The sequence below is a fragment of the Panthera uncia genome, chromosome E3 (assembly GCF_023721935.1).
Source record: "Panthera uncia isolate 11264 chromosome E3, Puncia_PCG_1.0, whole genome shotgun sequence".
Classification (NCBI taxonomy): domain Eukaryota; kingdom Metazoa; phylum Chordata; class Mammalia; order Carnivora; family Felidae; genus Panthera; species Panthera uncia.
In genome coordinates this window covers 15,986,769-16,001,630 of record NC_064815.1, presented here as the reverse complement: position 1 = coordinate 16,001,630, position 14,862 = coordinate 15,986,769, and the positions used below count along the sequence as shown (strand labels likewise).

General features: G+C 50.8%; 1 protein-coding gene across 1 annotated transcript in view; it reads right to left on the bottom strand.

The window, feature by feature from the left end:
• KATNIP (katanin interacting protein) overlaps positions 1-14,862 on the bottom strand; it is a 142,415-nt gene that overhangs the window by 89,834 nt on the left and 37,719 nt on the right. Inside the window, exon 6 of the mRNA XM_049638467.1 lies at positions 5,395-5,662. Within this exon, the coding sequence (XP_049494424.1) occupies positions 5,395-5,662 (268 nt within the window). The remainder of the gene's footprint in view (positions 1-5,394; positions 5,663-14,862) is intronic.

Sequence of the window (14,862 nt, the reverse complement as noted above, 5' to 3'; positions counted from 1 at the left end):
TCAGAAGGTCTGCAAATGGCTCCAGCTCAGGGTAAATGGCACTAAGAGCCTCTGTCCAGCGCAGATTTAAGAGCTCGAGAGAACGTGCTTGGGACCAGCGGGCAGAAGGCCAGCTTTGCAGGCCAGCAAGGCTGGCGGCTGAGGAGAACAGACCCTGCCGGCAGGGAGATCAGTCAAGGTCCCAGGATTCGGGACTTCCTGACCTGGGAAGACAGGAAACCCGGGAACTGTCTGCTGAAGTGCCATGTAATCGGAGTCCCAGCAGAGCGATCCCGGGGGCCTCAGGGGGCCCAGAGGAGAGGGAGTCCCAGAATCCAGGGCCCCATGGGATTCTTGGGGGCTCAGAAGGTACGGGGTGTCCCGCACCAACCTCTCCACCCTCCGCTGCGGACTTGATGAAGGACATGTGTTTCTCTATACACTTCTGAACTCGCTGCTCCCTGGCTGGCCTGAAATGCAGAGCCCAACGGATGACATTCAGGACAGGGGACAAGACAAAGAAGGGACGGGGCAAATGACCACAAGACTGTCTCCCCACATGCCGAAAATATGCAGCTGCTGCTAACAGCAACAGCCAGCACTGATTGAGGTCAGGCCCCTGAGTGCTCAGCTGCGGGGACAGGTCCCTCCCCAGACATCGCAGGGGGTGGACGGGAGGCGCCCAAAGATGCCTTGACACAAGGCCACAGGGCAAAGGGGAATCAACAGTGCTGATCAGCCGACTCGAAACTAGGGAGATCATTTTGGATTATCCCAGTGGATCCAATGGAAGCCACAAGGGTCCTTGAAAGTAGAAGAGGGACAGAGTTTCAGTTTGGGACGATGAAAAACTTGTGGAGCTAGATCGTGGTCATGGTGACTGTCCTTAATAACACCAAATGTTGCTCTTAGTGGTGACTTTGGTAAATCTGTGCCGTGTGTACCTGACCACAATAAAACAGACCCAAGCACTCGCACAGGCACAGAGAAGAGGGTGGCACACAAGAAGGGCGAGAGGGAGACAGGACCTGGGAGAAAGGTACAGAGAGACTTGACCTTGCTGGCTCTGGAGGTGGAGGGAGGGACCCTGAGCCAAGGAATGCAGAAGCCTCTGGAAGCTGGAAAAGGCAAGAGGGGTTTTCCCCGAGAGCCTCCAGAAAGCTCACAGCCTTGCGGATACCGTGGTTTTAGCCCAGTGAGCTGATGTCAAACTTCTGGCCTATAGAACTATAAGATAATAAATCTGTGTTGTGTCGGGCCACCGAGTTCGTCATGATTTGTTACAGCAGCGACAGAGGACTAATACATACTATTACAGAATAGGGCTCTGACGTTCAGGTTGTTGGCCCAAGGTCACAGAGCCAGGGAGCGATGGAAGCAGGTTTTCACCAGGCCCGCCTGGCTTGGAGTCCTGCCCTGAACCACGTTAATCCCCGTCTACCACCGCCTCCTCTGGATAAGATGACCTTCCAGAAACTGTGGCCCCCAGGCCTGCCTTATCTATCGAAAGTCTACACGAGGATATTTTCTAGGGCTCCAAAGGATCCAGAACCCCCTTGAGTCTTCATGGAAGGTGGCCTGGGACCCCCACCAGCCTCCTCATGAACCTCGCTCCCTACATGCTCGCTTGGCTCCAGCCGCACCGGCCCTTTCTCTGTCCTTGGGTGTGCCAAGTTCGTTCCCTCTTTGAACCCTTTGCACCTGCTACCCCCTGCCCCTGGAATGCTGTTCCCACAGCTGCTCCCTCCTCATTCCCGTCCCAGCTTCACCACGGTCTCCTCTGAGAAGGCTCCTCTGACCCTTCCAGCCCACAAGGTCCTTCTCTGACCCCCAGCCCCCAACCAGAGTCCTGTTTTATAATCTTGACAACGTTCCAGGCTCTTGAGGGCACCGTGCTCTCCTCCTACCTGAATTCTTAAGCTGGCCCATGATTTGGCTTCACCTTTCCAGTTTGGGGAAAAACAACTTCTGTTTTTCTCTGTGCCACTCCCGCGCTGGCCCTCACGGACAAGAGGACACATGGAGTGGGACAGGGAGGGCAGGAAGCCATCAGAGCTCAACCCAGCCACTCTCTTCGTTCCTCCAGTGGGCTCGCCCTCAGGGCACATGCGCCCCACTCCCCCACCCCCGCCCCTGCCATCACATTGGTGGCATTAGTTGCCCAGCTCTGCCCACATCTGGGATCAGGGTCTGTCTACTTTAGCGGGCAGCACTGAGTGGCCAGCAATGCGGCTCTTCTCAGTTGGAAAGGTGGATCATTTGCTCTCCTTCTAGCAGATTCCCAAACCCATCTCTCATTTGTTTCAATTAGGAGGGAAGAGAGGGCTTTGACTCCTCAAAGCCCAACTATTGCTTTATAACTTGATCTGGTTTATTTATTTAGCCTAGTGATTAAGAACTCAGGCTCTGGGCTCTGACGCCTACAGGCTCAACCCCACTCTGCCCCTCCCTAGCTGTGTGACCTCAGGCAAGTGATCTGACCGCTCCGTGCTTCCGTTTCCCCATCAGTAAAGCAGGTACAATGACAGGACTTGCCTTGGTGTTGTGGTAAGACTTCGCGTCCTTGGAACAGTGCTTGGCACACGTTAGTAAGAATTCTGCAAATGCTGGCAGTTGTTATCACTGTGGTGTGTGTGTGTGTGTGTTTGTTCTCCTTGCTAGGGAGAAGGGACCGGGGCCTCTTTTGTTCCAGCACAGTGCCTGGGGCGTGATATGCGTCCGGTGGAAAAAAAAAGGAACGAACAGCCCAGAACCAAGCACGTCTTTTCCGGACACTATTGACTGGTTTTGAGTAAATGCTCGGGATTAGTTCAGAACTCCAATCCCACGCTGGGGTCTGGGGGGACCCTGTGACAGGCCCCTCAACCTCTGCCTGCTCCTCTCTGTGAGTGGGTTCTCCTGCTGGGGAATCACTAGGGAGAATCACTAGGGAGAACATCCCTAGGAGGCAGGCATCAGCCCTCTGTGGCTCCAGATGAAGCAGCCCCCGCCCAGGGCAGACATCCCCGCGGCCAGCGTGGGGCCTGCCAAACAATCTAATTGTTCGAAAACAAATGTCAAGAGAGTGAAGTTCTCTCTCTTTTTGTTTCACACTCCAGCATCACTCGCAAAATGGTGCCGGGGGTCCAGCTGTCTGTGGCCTGGTCCTTCACCCCACAAGTGACTATCGTGCCCTCTGTTTCCAGGACAGGGGGGCTCGCTCAGTCTCCTTACAGCCCTCCCCCTCCCTCGTCACTCCTTGGAGAAAACGCAAGCCACTGGTCGCGGCCCCAGCGCGTCTCACGAGTATGTTAACATTTCCCCCACCGCGGGGTACTCCAGCGGGTGGGCATAAAGCTTTCATGCGTTTGACACCAATTTCCCGGGTGGCTTGAACGTGCCAGATGAGTGCTGTCCGCTGGGGAGGCAACGGAGGGGAAGCGCTGATCTGTGCCCTGGCAGAGCTCACAGGCCAGAGAGGGAGAGAGACCCCTGGGAGTCCGGGGCAAGGCCAGCACCATGATGATACTGTGGGAGCAGAGAAGGCACTGAGCTACCTGGCCGGGCCAGGAGGGCAAAGGAGGCTTCCTGGAAGAAGCAGCCCCGGAGCTGAGTCTTGAGGGAAAAGCAGGGAGCCAGGTTTCAGGCTTCGGGGTGGAAGGAAGATGTGGTAATCTAGACAGAGGGAGCGGCCCAAGCCAAGGTTTGGAGGTGAGAGCACACAATGAGAGCACGCCTGAGGGACAAATGTTCGCTCTCTGGAAGCAACAACCACCGGGTGTGGGTTTTTCCAGGGCTGCCTGTTATCATGTCTCCCCAAAACTCGTATGTTCAAGGGGCGCCTGGGTGGTTCGAGTGGGTTAAGCGTCTGACTCCTGGATTCGGCTCAGGGCACGATCTCACGGTTCATGAGTCTGAGCCCTGCTTTGGGCTCTGCGCTGAGAGCGCGGAGCCCGGTTGGGATTCTCGCTCTCCCGCTCTCTCTCTGCCTCTCCCCTGGTCGGTCTCTCTCTCTCTCTCTCTCAAAAATTAATTATTTAATTAATTAATTAAAAGAAAAAGCAACAACCCATATGTTCAAGTCCCAATCCCCAGGACCTCAGACTGTGACTGTATTTGGAGACAGGGTCTCTAAAGGGGTTAGTGAGGAAAAATGAGTCGCTGGTGCAATCTGCCTGGTGTCCTTGTAAGGAGAAGAGATGAGGACACACAGGCACACACAGAGGGCAGACCAGGTGAGGCCACAAGGGAGGAGATGCCCATGTCCAAGCCAAAGAGAGAGGCTGAAGGAGAAAACAACCTGCTGGCAGCCTGACCTTGGACTTCCAGCCTCCAGCACTGTAAGAAAATAAGTGTCTGTTGCTGTTTAAGCTCCTGGCGCATCTGTGGTACTTTGTTACGCGGCACGAGCAGACTGATACACTCTGTCTGATTTCAAACATTCCCTTGTTCCTCTTCCCTGAGGGTCACTCACGCTTCCCAGCTGGTTGGCCTTGATATTTGGTTCAGAGCATGTGGCACAGCCGGCTTGGAGAAGGATGTGCTCAGAATGGAGAGGGAAGATGGGCACAGACCAAGCCAGCTCGGGCCTGGGCACGGGGACTGTGGCAGGTAGGCCCCTCCCTGCCCCCCCATCAATTGTTTTCTCTACTCAATTTTCCAGGGTCCTTTCTGGAAAACCTCCCCTCGTGGACAGCCGCTGTTTCTGTCTGTCCTGCACGCTTCCTTCCTTCCTCAGATTTACCTTGACTTTCCCTTTGGAAACTACCTGTCCATGTGGTTTGGCTGGCAGTGACCGCACCCAAGGCCTTATTGGCTGGACCTGGTCCATCAGAGCCACAGTGACTAGTTCAGAGATGTGACCCGATGTGGGTTCAAGAGCCAGGCCTGGGACCTGCACTGGAGCTTTTGGGAAGAAAAATCCATTTTCTGAGGGAGGCATAAAGCCAGTGTCTCAATTCTGTGTCAGTTATGTGGAGAGCCCACCTCAGAAGGGTCTCAGGACAAATGAAGGCAGAGACGAGAGGGAGGAAGTGGAGGAGAGAGAAGCGGGGGGGGGGGGGCGGGGAGGAGGGGCCAAGAGTCCTATGACAGCCCTGGTCTCCTCCGCTCACCAAGCCAATCTAGTCCCTTTTGCTGAAGCCAGTATGCATTAGCCAGTTGGCATGCAGACCCTATTATACTTCCTACAATGCACAGGCTAGTCCCCCAAAAGTAGCTGCCAGACACCTGCCGTTTGGGATTTCAGGGTCATCTGTAGGCCTCTGGGAGCCTTTGTGTCTTGCGATCAGCAGACAGACCAGATGGACATACCTCCCTGGCCTGCGAGACAGTCTGCCCAAGACCGAACTCCTGAAGCCCTGCTGGAAACACAAGTCCTGCTCTTAGGCCCAGAGCCATCAAAGGCAAAGAAATGCCACATAAGGCAGAGCTCACTTTTGGAAGCTGGGTTAAATTCCAGCACCACGAGGGGGTCTGGCCCCCGGGGAGGGCGTCCTTCCATCTCCTGGTCCTTGGGAACGTCCTTCTGCACCGAGTCCCCACTGGAAGGGGCGGGGTCATCTCTGCGGTGGCCCCCCAGCACCTGCTCCTCGGGCTCTGGCTCCGAGAGTACATCTTCTTCGATAGAGTCATACTCCTCGCTGGAACCATCTTTTTGTTTCCTTTGTAGATTTACACTAAGTTCCAGGCTTTTTCTTAGCTCCTGCCAAAAATTAAGAAGAGAGACAAAAAATGAAATATGTTACTTTGAGAAGAACTCATCTGAAAATGGATCATTAGAACCGAGGGACTATTCCCAGCAAACGAACATTTACCAAAATCATCTTGACACACGTGTTGGCATCGCTCGGAAGATACGAAAGGGACAAATGAGCCACTCTCCAGCAGGGCGGTAATTACAGTATGAATTGTGGTCACACGCCTGGGATGTCACTAAGAGTGTACGTGTGTGCGCGCGGGTGTGCGTCACAAGTGTTTTGGTTTGGGGCTCCTGTAAACAGACTGTGGGGTCCCACCTCCCCCCACATCAGCGTCTCCGATTCGGTGGGTCCTGGATGAGGCCCGAGGAGATGCGCTTCTAACGAGGTGATGTTAATGCTGCTGGTCCAGGGACCACACTTTGAATATGAGATCCCAAAGGCCTCCAAATGATCCTGAAATTCCAGACGGTAAAATGTCTGGCAGAGAGTTGTGGGGGGCTATCCTATGTACTGAAGGATGTTTAGAAGCACCTAAGACGTCCTAAGATTTAGCTAGAATACTTTGACCATCTTAGATAAACCATTGTAAAAATACCCGACAGTAGAAATATAATGGACACCAAATGTGCTGCTTGTGGGGACTCGGGAAATAAGGAGCATGTTACGGAAACTAGGGGAGGGGGAGTCCCATGACGTAGCGGCAGGATCTTAGCCGAACTGTGTCTACGGCTATGTGAGAAGTAGTGCGTGGAACGGAGATTTGATGATGTGGGAAACTCTCAGCCTGTCTAGGTTGCAAAGGATGCTAAAATGAGGAGATTCACGGTCAGAAAAACACGCTCGGGAGAGAAGCCTGAGCATGGCTGGACAACCTTTCGCTAGTTACTGGAAAAGGATCCAAAGTTTGGAGTATTCAATCATGCTGAGGGTTCTCTCGAGACATGGGACTCATGGATCCTTGGAGACATCTCAGCAGAAGCCAGGAATAGAGGGAAATTCTCCAGGAGAGATCTGTGAAGCAACCTCTTGTCTAATGGAGGGAATCCTGGAGACGTACATAGGAGACCATATGGTTTTTGAGAATGGCATACCAGTGCAAACACTGGCAGCTGGTACCAAACGGAAGAGAGGAAGGACGCAATACAAGAAAGCTTCCCACTCTCCAAATTCTACGGTCAGGAAGCATGAGGCTCTGTGCTGACAGTGTGGAGCCTGCTTGGGATTCGCTTTCTCCCTCTCTCTCTCTCTCTGCACCTCCCCTGCTCTTGTTCTCTCTCTCTCAAATAAAAATAAATAAAATTAAAAAAAAAAAAAACAGATCACTATGGCTCTTGGGTACCGAGTGGAATTTGAGAGGTGGGGCCAGGATGGAAACAGGGCACACAGGTACAGCAGCAGTGGGGGAAGGCGGAGGTGGCTGCGGAGGTGGGGACAGCAGGTGCATTTGGAGATGCGTTTTGGAGGCAGAGATGACAAACGATGGGCTAGAAATGAACAGGGTATATACACCCTTTGACCAAATCTCTCTGAGAATTATCCCTCAGTCCTAATATACGAAGGTCATGGAGGGATCCTTGATAATAGAGAATGATCTTGAGGGATCCTTGACAATGGAGAAGGAGCTCAATGTGCAACGAGAAGAGGTAGGTTCAATGGTGCATCGAGTGGCACCAACGGAGCCCTGAGCAGCCACCACAGAAAACGAGGTAGCTCTCGAGCCCTTACTCAGAAAGATAGGAAGACATACGTTTAAGCAAAACCAAGCATGTCAAAAGATGCACACGTAGGATACGTCCAATTGAAAAAAAATGGTTTCTGTGCATGTGTGCAAATATGCCTACAAACAGTCTGGAAAAATAGGGGCGCCTGGGTGGCTCCGTCGGTTGAGCGCCCGACCTCGGCTCAGGTCACGATCTCGCGGTTTGTGAGTTCGAGCCCCGCGTCAGGCTCTGGGCTGACAGCTCGGAGCCTGGAGCCTGTTTTGGATTCTGTGTCTCCCTCTCTCTCTCTCTCTGCCCCTTCCTCTGTTCACGCTCTGTCTCTCTCTCTCTCTCTCAAAAATTAAAAAAAAAATCCTAAAAAAGTCTGGAAAAATAGTCACCAAATTACTAACAGTGTTCTCTCTGGGGGTGGCATTATGGGAACTTTCTTCTCCATTTTGTTTTACTTTTTTTTTTATGTTTATTTATTTATTTTTGAGAGAGAGAGTCTGAACAGGGGAGGGGCAGAGAGAGAGGGAGAGAGAGAATCCCAAGCAGGCTCCACGCTTAGCGCAGAGTCCAACACAGGGGCTCAAACCCATGACCATGAGATCACGACCTGAACTGAAATTAAGAGTTGGATGCTCAACCGACTAAGCCACCCAGGAGCCCCTACTTATTTTCAATTTTTTTTTTATTATTATAAGCACGTTTCCAACTTTGTAATTAGGAGAAAATGATATATTTATATTTATGTTTAAATCCTGTCCATCACTCTGGCAAATAGGTAAATTCCCCACAGGAGTGGTAGAGAGAGTGGGGTAGAGGACCCTGGACAGCTAGTTGTCCGAAAAGGAGCTGCTCTCCATCCCGGACCAAATCTTGTCCCCTCCAAAGAGTGACTCAGAAAAGCAGCAGCGCCTAACTCCGGAAGATGACAGACCAAATGGACCAGATTTCAGAACAACAGACCATCGGGGCGCCTGGGTGGCTCAGTCAGTTGAGCGTCTGATTCTTGATTTTGATCATGATCCCAGGGTCATGGGACTGAGCCCACGTCGGGCTCTGCACTGAGCAGGAAGCCTGCTTAGGATTCCGTCTCTCTTCCTCTGCCCCTCTCCCTTACTCGGGTGCTCTCTCTCTCTCTCTCTCTCTCTGTCTCTCATAAATAAAGAAAAAAGGGAGGGAGGGAGGGAGGGAGGAAGGGAGGAAGGAAGGAAGGAAAGAAAGAAAGAAAGAAAGAAAGAAAGAAAGAAAGAAAGAAAGAAAGAAAAGCAGGCCACCAATTCTAACAGGAAGAAACTCGGGGAATATAGCACTCCTGAGCCTTTCTCAGGAAAAAAAAAAAAAAAAAAAAACACAACAACAAACCTCCCAGAACAAAATCCAAACAATGCACGGTGAAATCAAAATAAAGAACACGGAGTTGGAGAATCTGTGGTAAAACATCTGACGGTAAACACGGAAGCCATTTAGAGACCAAATAAATACTAGACAATTACGCACACTTGGGTCATGGACCAGAATGCAATGCTCTAAACCTAAGGACTTAGCTTAGCTAACAAAAGCCAGAAGACAGCAGGCAGTGTGGGCAGACCCCCAACCTCATTTTCCAGCCAGTCATTTCAAATCCATCTTTTTTTTTTTTTAATTTTTTTAAATGTTTATTTATTTTTGAGAGACTGAGAGAGACAGAGCATGAGTGGGGGGGGTGGGTAGGGGGACAGAGAGAGAGGGAGACACAGAATGTGAAGCAGGCTCCAGGCTCTGAGCTGTCAGCACAGAGCCCAATACGGGGCTCAAACCCATGAACCGTGAGATCATGACCTGAGCTGAAGTCTGGCGCTTAACCAACTAAGCCACCCGGTGCCCCTTCAAATCCATCTTAAATGGAAACACAGAGTTTTTAAAAATGGCAACTCTAACCTGTAAATTTTTTTTTCCGTAATTTATTAAACCGATGAAATATTTTTAAATTTTTAAAAAATGTTTATTTATTTTGAGAGAAAGAGAGGGAGAGGCAGGAAGACAGGAAGAGAGAGAATCCCAAGCAAGCTCCACACTGTGAGTGCAAAACCTGATGCAGGGCTTGAACTCACGAACCATGAAATCACGACCAGAGCCGAAATCAAGAGTCAGATGCTTAACCGACTGAGCCACCCAGGTGCCCCCTGATGAGATATTTTTAAAAACCTCTTGTGATCAAGAAATTTGAATTTTGGGGTGCCTGCGTGGCTCAGTTGGTTAAGTGTTCGACTTCAACTCAGGTCATGATCTCACGGTTTGTGAGTTCAGTCCCCACGTCGGGCTCCCTGCTGTTGGCACAGACCCTGCTTTGGATCCTCTGTCTCTCTGTCTCTCTCTCTCTTTGCCCCTCCCCTGCTCATGCAGAGCATACTCACTCTCTCTCTCTCTCAAAAATAAATAAACATTAAAAGAAAAAAAAGAAATTTGAATTCAATAATTCCTCCCATTTCAATTTGGTTTTTTGCTTTTGTTAAATTAGTGCAACTTTCAACGCCATAATTGTATTTACAAAATACATAGGAAAAAGAAGCCTAGATTCTGCACAGCTGGTATCTTCTTCACAAAGGAAAATAACACACTTGCTCGCACTGGATGAGCCAACTTTAGGAACCTATGCTCTTATGATGCCCACGTGATTCAAAACCATCTGTTCCAGGGCAAAGGGGAGACAGAGTAAGTAGCAATGCTCCCCCGGGAAAGCCGTTCAAAACCTTTCCATCTGGAAAGATGAAGACCTTGAACTGGTCGCTTTGAAAGCCAACCTGCCCATACTTCAAACGCATACCATGGAGGGGGATCTACTGGTTGCTTTGAAGCTGTCATCCAGAAATTCCTCTGTGAACACTAACTGTAGGGCTTTGCTTTACGATCTTGTGATTTCGGCGTTCAGTGTTGAAAAGTTTTTGTAAGTTTTTATTTATTTATTTTTGGGAGAGAGAGAGCCAGAGAGGAGAGAGCAGGGGAGGGGCGGAGTGGGAGGGGCAGAGAGAGAGAGGGACAGAGAGAGAATCCCAAGCAGGCTCCGTGTTGCCAGCACAGAGCCCGACCTGGGGCTCGAACTCACAAACCCTGAGCCGAAACAGGGTCGGACTCTTCACCGACTGAGCCAGCCAGGCGCCCCTCAGCGTTCGCTGTTGAAAATGTTAAGTTCACACCCTTGCGACAGAAAGCCCTCTGTACAGAGGCCAGGCGGTAAACACTACGGGTGGAGAACAAATCGGTCTCCTCCTCTCTGGAGAGCCAGGGGCGAGGCGGAGGAAGGAAGAGACACCAGACCACTGGCTAAAACGTGGCAGGGGTTTGACGGTCAGTGGATTAGTGCCTCACGTGCCTGATCGGCCTCCTTCTGCTGGGCTAGGAAGAGAGGGAACCCGGGCGCCACAAAACGTGAAATGTTTGCTGTAATAGTGACCATAACTGTAACATCAACAGCAGTAGCAGCTACCAATTACGAAGCTTTTGTTTCATACGGGCCACCAAGATAACCTCTCTATGCACCTTGTCTCATTGCTGCCCCTCACCATCCCGCTGGGTGCCCTTATCTTATAGGCTCAGGGCACCTATCTAAGTACCAGGGTGAGGTCACGCAGCCAGCCAATGGCAGGGCCCGTTTGGATGAATGACCGTCTTGACTCCAAAGTCTGGGCTCTTCACCACGTGCCCGTGTTTATTCCCTGCCCGGTACCAACGCGTCGGAAGCAAGTGGTCCCTCGAGCGGGATGAAAGCGAGGTGCTCAGTGGCTGTCCCCTGGTTTGCATGACAGACGCCTGTAAGAGCTTTTCACACAAAGCTGCCTTGAGGCCACTAAACATGTTGAAGTGCGTGCTAAGTGCTCGTGGATGAAGCATTAAACCTCTCACGACACTCAGAAAAGGGAACGGTTGGGTCTAGGTTCTGGGCTGGGGGTTCTGGGCCTGACTCCAGCCACCCTGTGTCCCCCGGCAAGACTCTGGGCCCAAAGCACCCCCCACCCCCACCCTGCTGATGTGGGAAAATGCGGCCTGGCGAGCTGACAAGGTTGCTGAAGGGTCGCAATGAGATAATAGCTATGAATCAGTGCTCCGTGATTGCTTTTCCAGAGGTCTTGCTTTTCCAGAAAATTTCAAATTGAGATGACAGCACGCTCACCTTTGTGTCTCAGACCCTACTGACTTTGCCTACGAGAAGATCGGACGTTTAGACCACGAAGCCGCAACAGATACGCTGACGGTTTTCGAGGAGAAGCAACAGACTCTGGGGTGGAGGTCACTGACCTGCAGCCGGTCCCCCTGCCCCCCGCCTCCCCAGCAGTGTCTCTCACTTGGTTGGCAGAGTTATAAAATTGGGATCTGGAACGCTCGAAGTCTGGCCCACGGTTAGTTGTAATAATTCCCACTCACGCCTACTGCCTTATACGAACCAGATTTATATTCATCTGCCTGGCCCAGAAAGGGTTTTTACCCCGCCTCAAGGGGTTAATCGACTCATTTGTTTTTCTTTTCACTCACTCGTTTATTCAACGAATATTTATTGTTGACTACGCTTATCCCAATAAGTGCGTCTGACTGCTAAATATTAGGGATAGAGGAATGAACCAGGCGGACAGAGTATCTGTTCTCACGGAATTTCTAATCTGGCAACAAAAACAGCCATTTTAGAAGACATTACAGGTGCAACAGGCTTCGAGAGGCCAAACCTGGGGCTTGCCAGCCCACGCCTCAAACCTGGTGGCTCTTGGGTCACAAGCTTTCCAGAATAAAGTGACCTTTAGGGTCCACACCGTGTATTTTTAAAATCACCTTCCCCTACACCAATTCTGGCAAAACTATGGCAAGGAAAATCTGAGTCACATATTATATGCTTCAAATACCCGTGTGGTGTTTAGTTTTTGGTACTTTCTTACTGTCCCATTGAACCTTGGATTGTCTTTTACTAATTTTCATTCAAAGCTAAATTTATTTATGAAGCGCCTTGGAGTTCGGTCTCAAACATCTATCATTATGAAGAAATAAATCTATCCTTGCCTTAGGGAGTGGTGACGTAAGGGAAAGGGCAGGGGCCGTGGAGGCAGAAGGGCACTGCCTGTTTCCTTGGCCGTGAGGCACTTGGCAAACCTCTTGGCATTAGTGTGCCTCACCCGGGCCTGCCCAGAGCAGGGGCTGGTTGTAGGAAACTGCGCAGGGATGAGGGGATAGAGACAAAGTAACGAACAATGCTGCCAGCCGCCTAGAAACTTTGAGGAACCCTCTCCACCCCCAATCACAAGCCAGTTAGAGATAAATGACAAGGAAGGGGCGCCTGGGTGGCTCAGTCGGTTAAGTGACTGACTCCATTTCGGCTGAGGTCATGATCTCACAGTTCATGAGTCCGAACCCCTCTGACAAGCTCCGAGCCTGGAGCCGGCTTCGGATTCTGTGTCTCCCCCTCTCTCTGCCCCTCCCCTGCTCATGCTCTGTTTCTATATGTCTCTCAAAAATAAATAAATGTGAAAGAAAGAAAGAAAGAAAGAAAGAAAGAACAATGAAGACACTATACACAGCAAAATTTGTAGGACAAGGACAAAGCAGTGCTCGGAGGAAAATGTATAGACTTAAAATTGTTATATTAGAAAAGAAGATTCATATGTTAGATGTTATGTTAAATAACACGAAATAATGCAAAAATACCTAAGAAATCCTAAGCAGGCTACAAATGCAAGAAATGAACGACATCATTTATTCCACAAGCGATGCAGAGGTCGGTTATTCTTTCCTTTCGTTGAGACTGAAAACGATGCTTTAGTAACTCGGATACCATCCGGTGTTGTCACGTACAGAAATGCTCTCTTGGTTGAACGAATCGCTACATCTCGCACTTCTGGACCCGCGTTTCGTGGGCTGTTGGTGCCTGTTCAGCATCATTCCACATGAATCACTCCTGCACCGCTGGCCTTGTGCCGTCTGACCCTCCTGCCCGGGACCCTGCCTGATGCCATCGGCCAGGCTGTCCTTTGGTCTGAGCTGTCTAGATGGGCATCTCTGGGTGCGTTCAAGGGAACCTCGCCCCCTGATGGCTCTGAATACCAGGGAGGCTAACTCAAGTGCCACTGAGAACGGAGAAAGGGCGCCGCTTCCTGGCATCAGGAACAGACGAAGCTATCCAAATCGGAAGTTGCAAGCTGGCGGTCTCGGGCCAAACCAGCCATGCATTCTGTTTGCTCTACAGAAAATAACGAACCCGTCATCAACATTAAAAAAAAAAGCAAAAACAAAGCGGGGAGAAGCCGAACGCCAAGAAACCCAGACACCTGGCTTCTCTTAAAACTGGAAAGCCCTAGGGGCGCCTGGGTGGCGCAGTCGGTTAAGCGTCCGACTTCAGCCAGGTCACGATCTCGCGGTCCGTGAGTTCGAGCCCCGCGTCAGGCTCTGGGCTGATGGCTTGGAGCCTGGAGCCTGTTTCCGATTCTGTGTCTCCCTCTCTCTCTGCCCCTCCCCCGTTCATGCTCTGTCTCTCTCTGTCCCAAAAAAAAAAAAAAAAAAAAAAAAAACTGGAAAGCCCGGTACCCCTGGGCCCTTGTGTCCACACGACTGCCCAGCTGTGTCCACAGTGTTCTCTATATCCCCACCGCTCCCTGCCATGCCCGGACACCCAGGCCAAGGGCAGTGCTTGTTACTTGCCTGCCTCACTCCTGTCATTTAAAATACTCATTTCAGTTGGCACCATGTGCCAGCTATCCCAGTATTTCAGGATCCAAACTCCATCCCCCACGCTGATTTTTCTACCACAAGCAGCAAAGAGTCTTGTCAGCTTATGTGTTAGACTCCAAACTCTGACTCATAGTTTGGAAAATACTGTCACCGGGACGTGATGACTGAACTCAGCTTGTGTGGGCTGGCCAGGGTGCCTAATCAATATCTATACCAGCCCCTCATTCACTGACCACATCAGCCAATGAGTCAATTCACTGGCTTAATGAAGATTTATTTGCAAACGGACTCTATGCCAGGCGCTTCTCTAGGGACCAGAGATCCTGCAGGCAGAGACGATGCACATCTCTGCCATCATGAAGCTTAGATCTGGGGTGAGGGAAGGGTGTTGCAAGCCCTGAATATGTAACTTTCTTACTACCTACAGAAAGAGTCCCCGGGGTGAGTGGACACTCGATGAATATTATGTAACCTCCACTCCTACGGATATTGTCAGCAGGAACAGAGTTTTCCATAAACTCCATCAAGTCTTTACAATTACAGAGCTGACAGGCACAGGAAATATCTAATCTACCCCTTCTTGGTGACTGAGAGGACAGGGGGTCCTGAAGGAGTGAGACCTGGCCAAGGCCCCAAAGTTTATGTAAAGCCCAAAATACCCTCTCGAGGCTTACTGAATCTCAGCCACTAGCTCCTTTTGGCTCTGTGAAAAGGAGTCACAAGCTGCAACGTCTTCAGACGATGTAATGTAGCATAAAATGGCAATGGGAGGGTGAGTGTCACACATTAGGGAGCGGTGGGGACCAGGG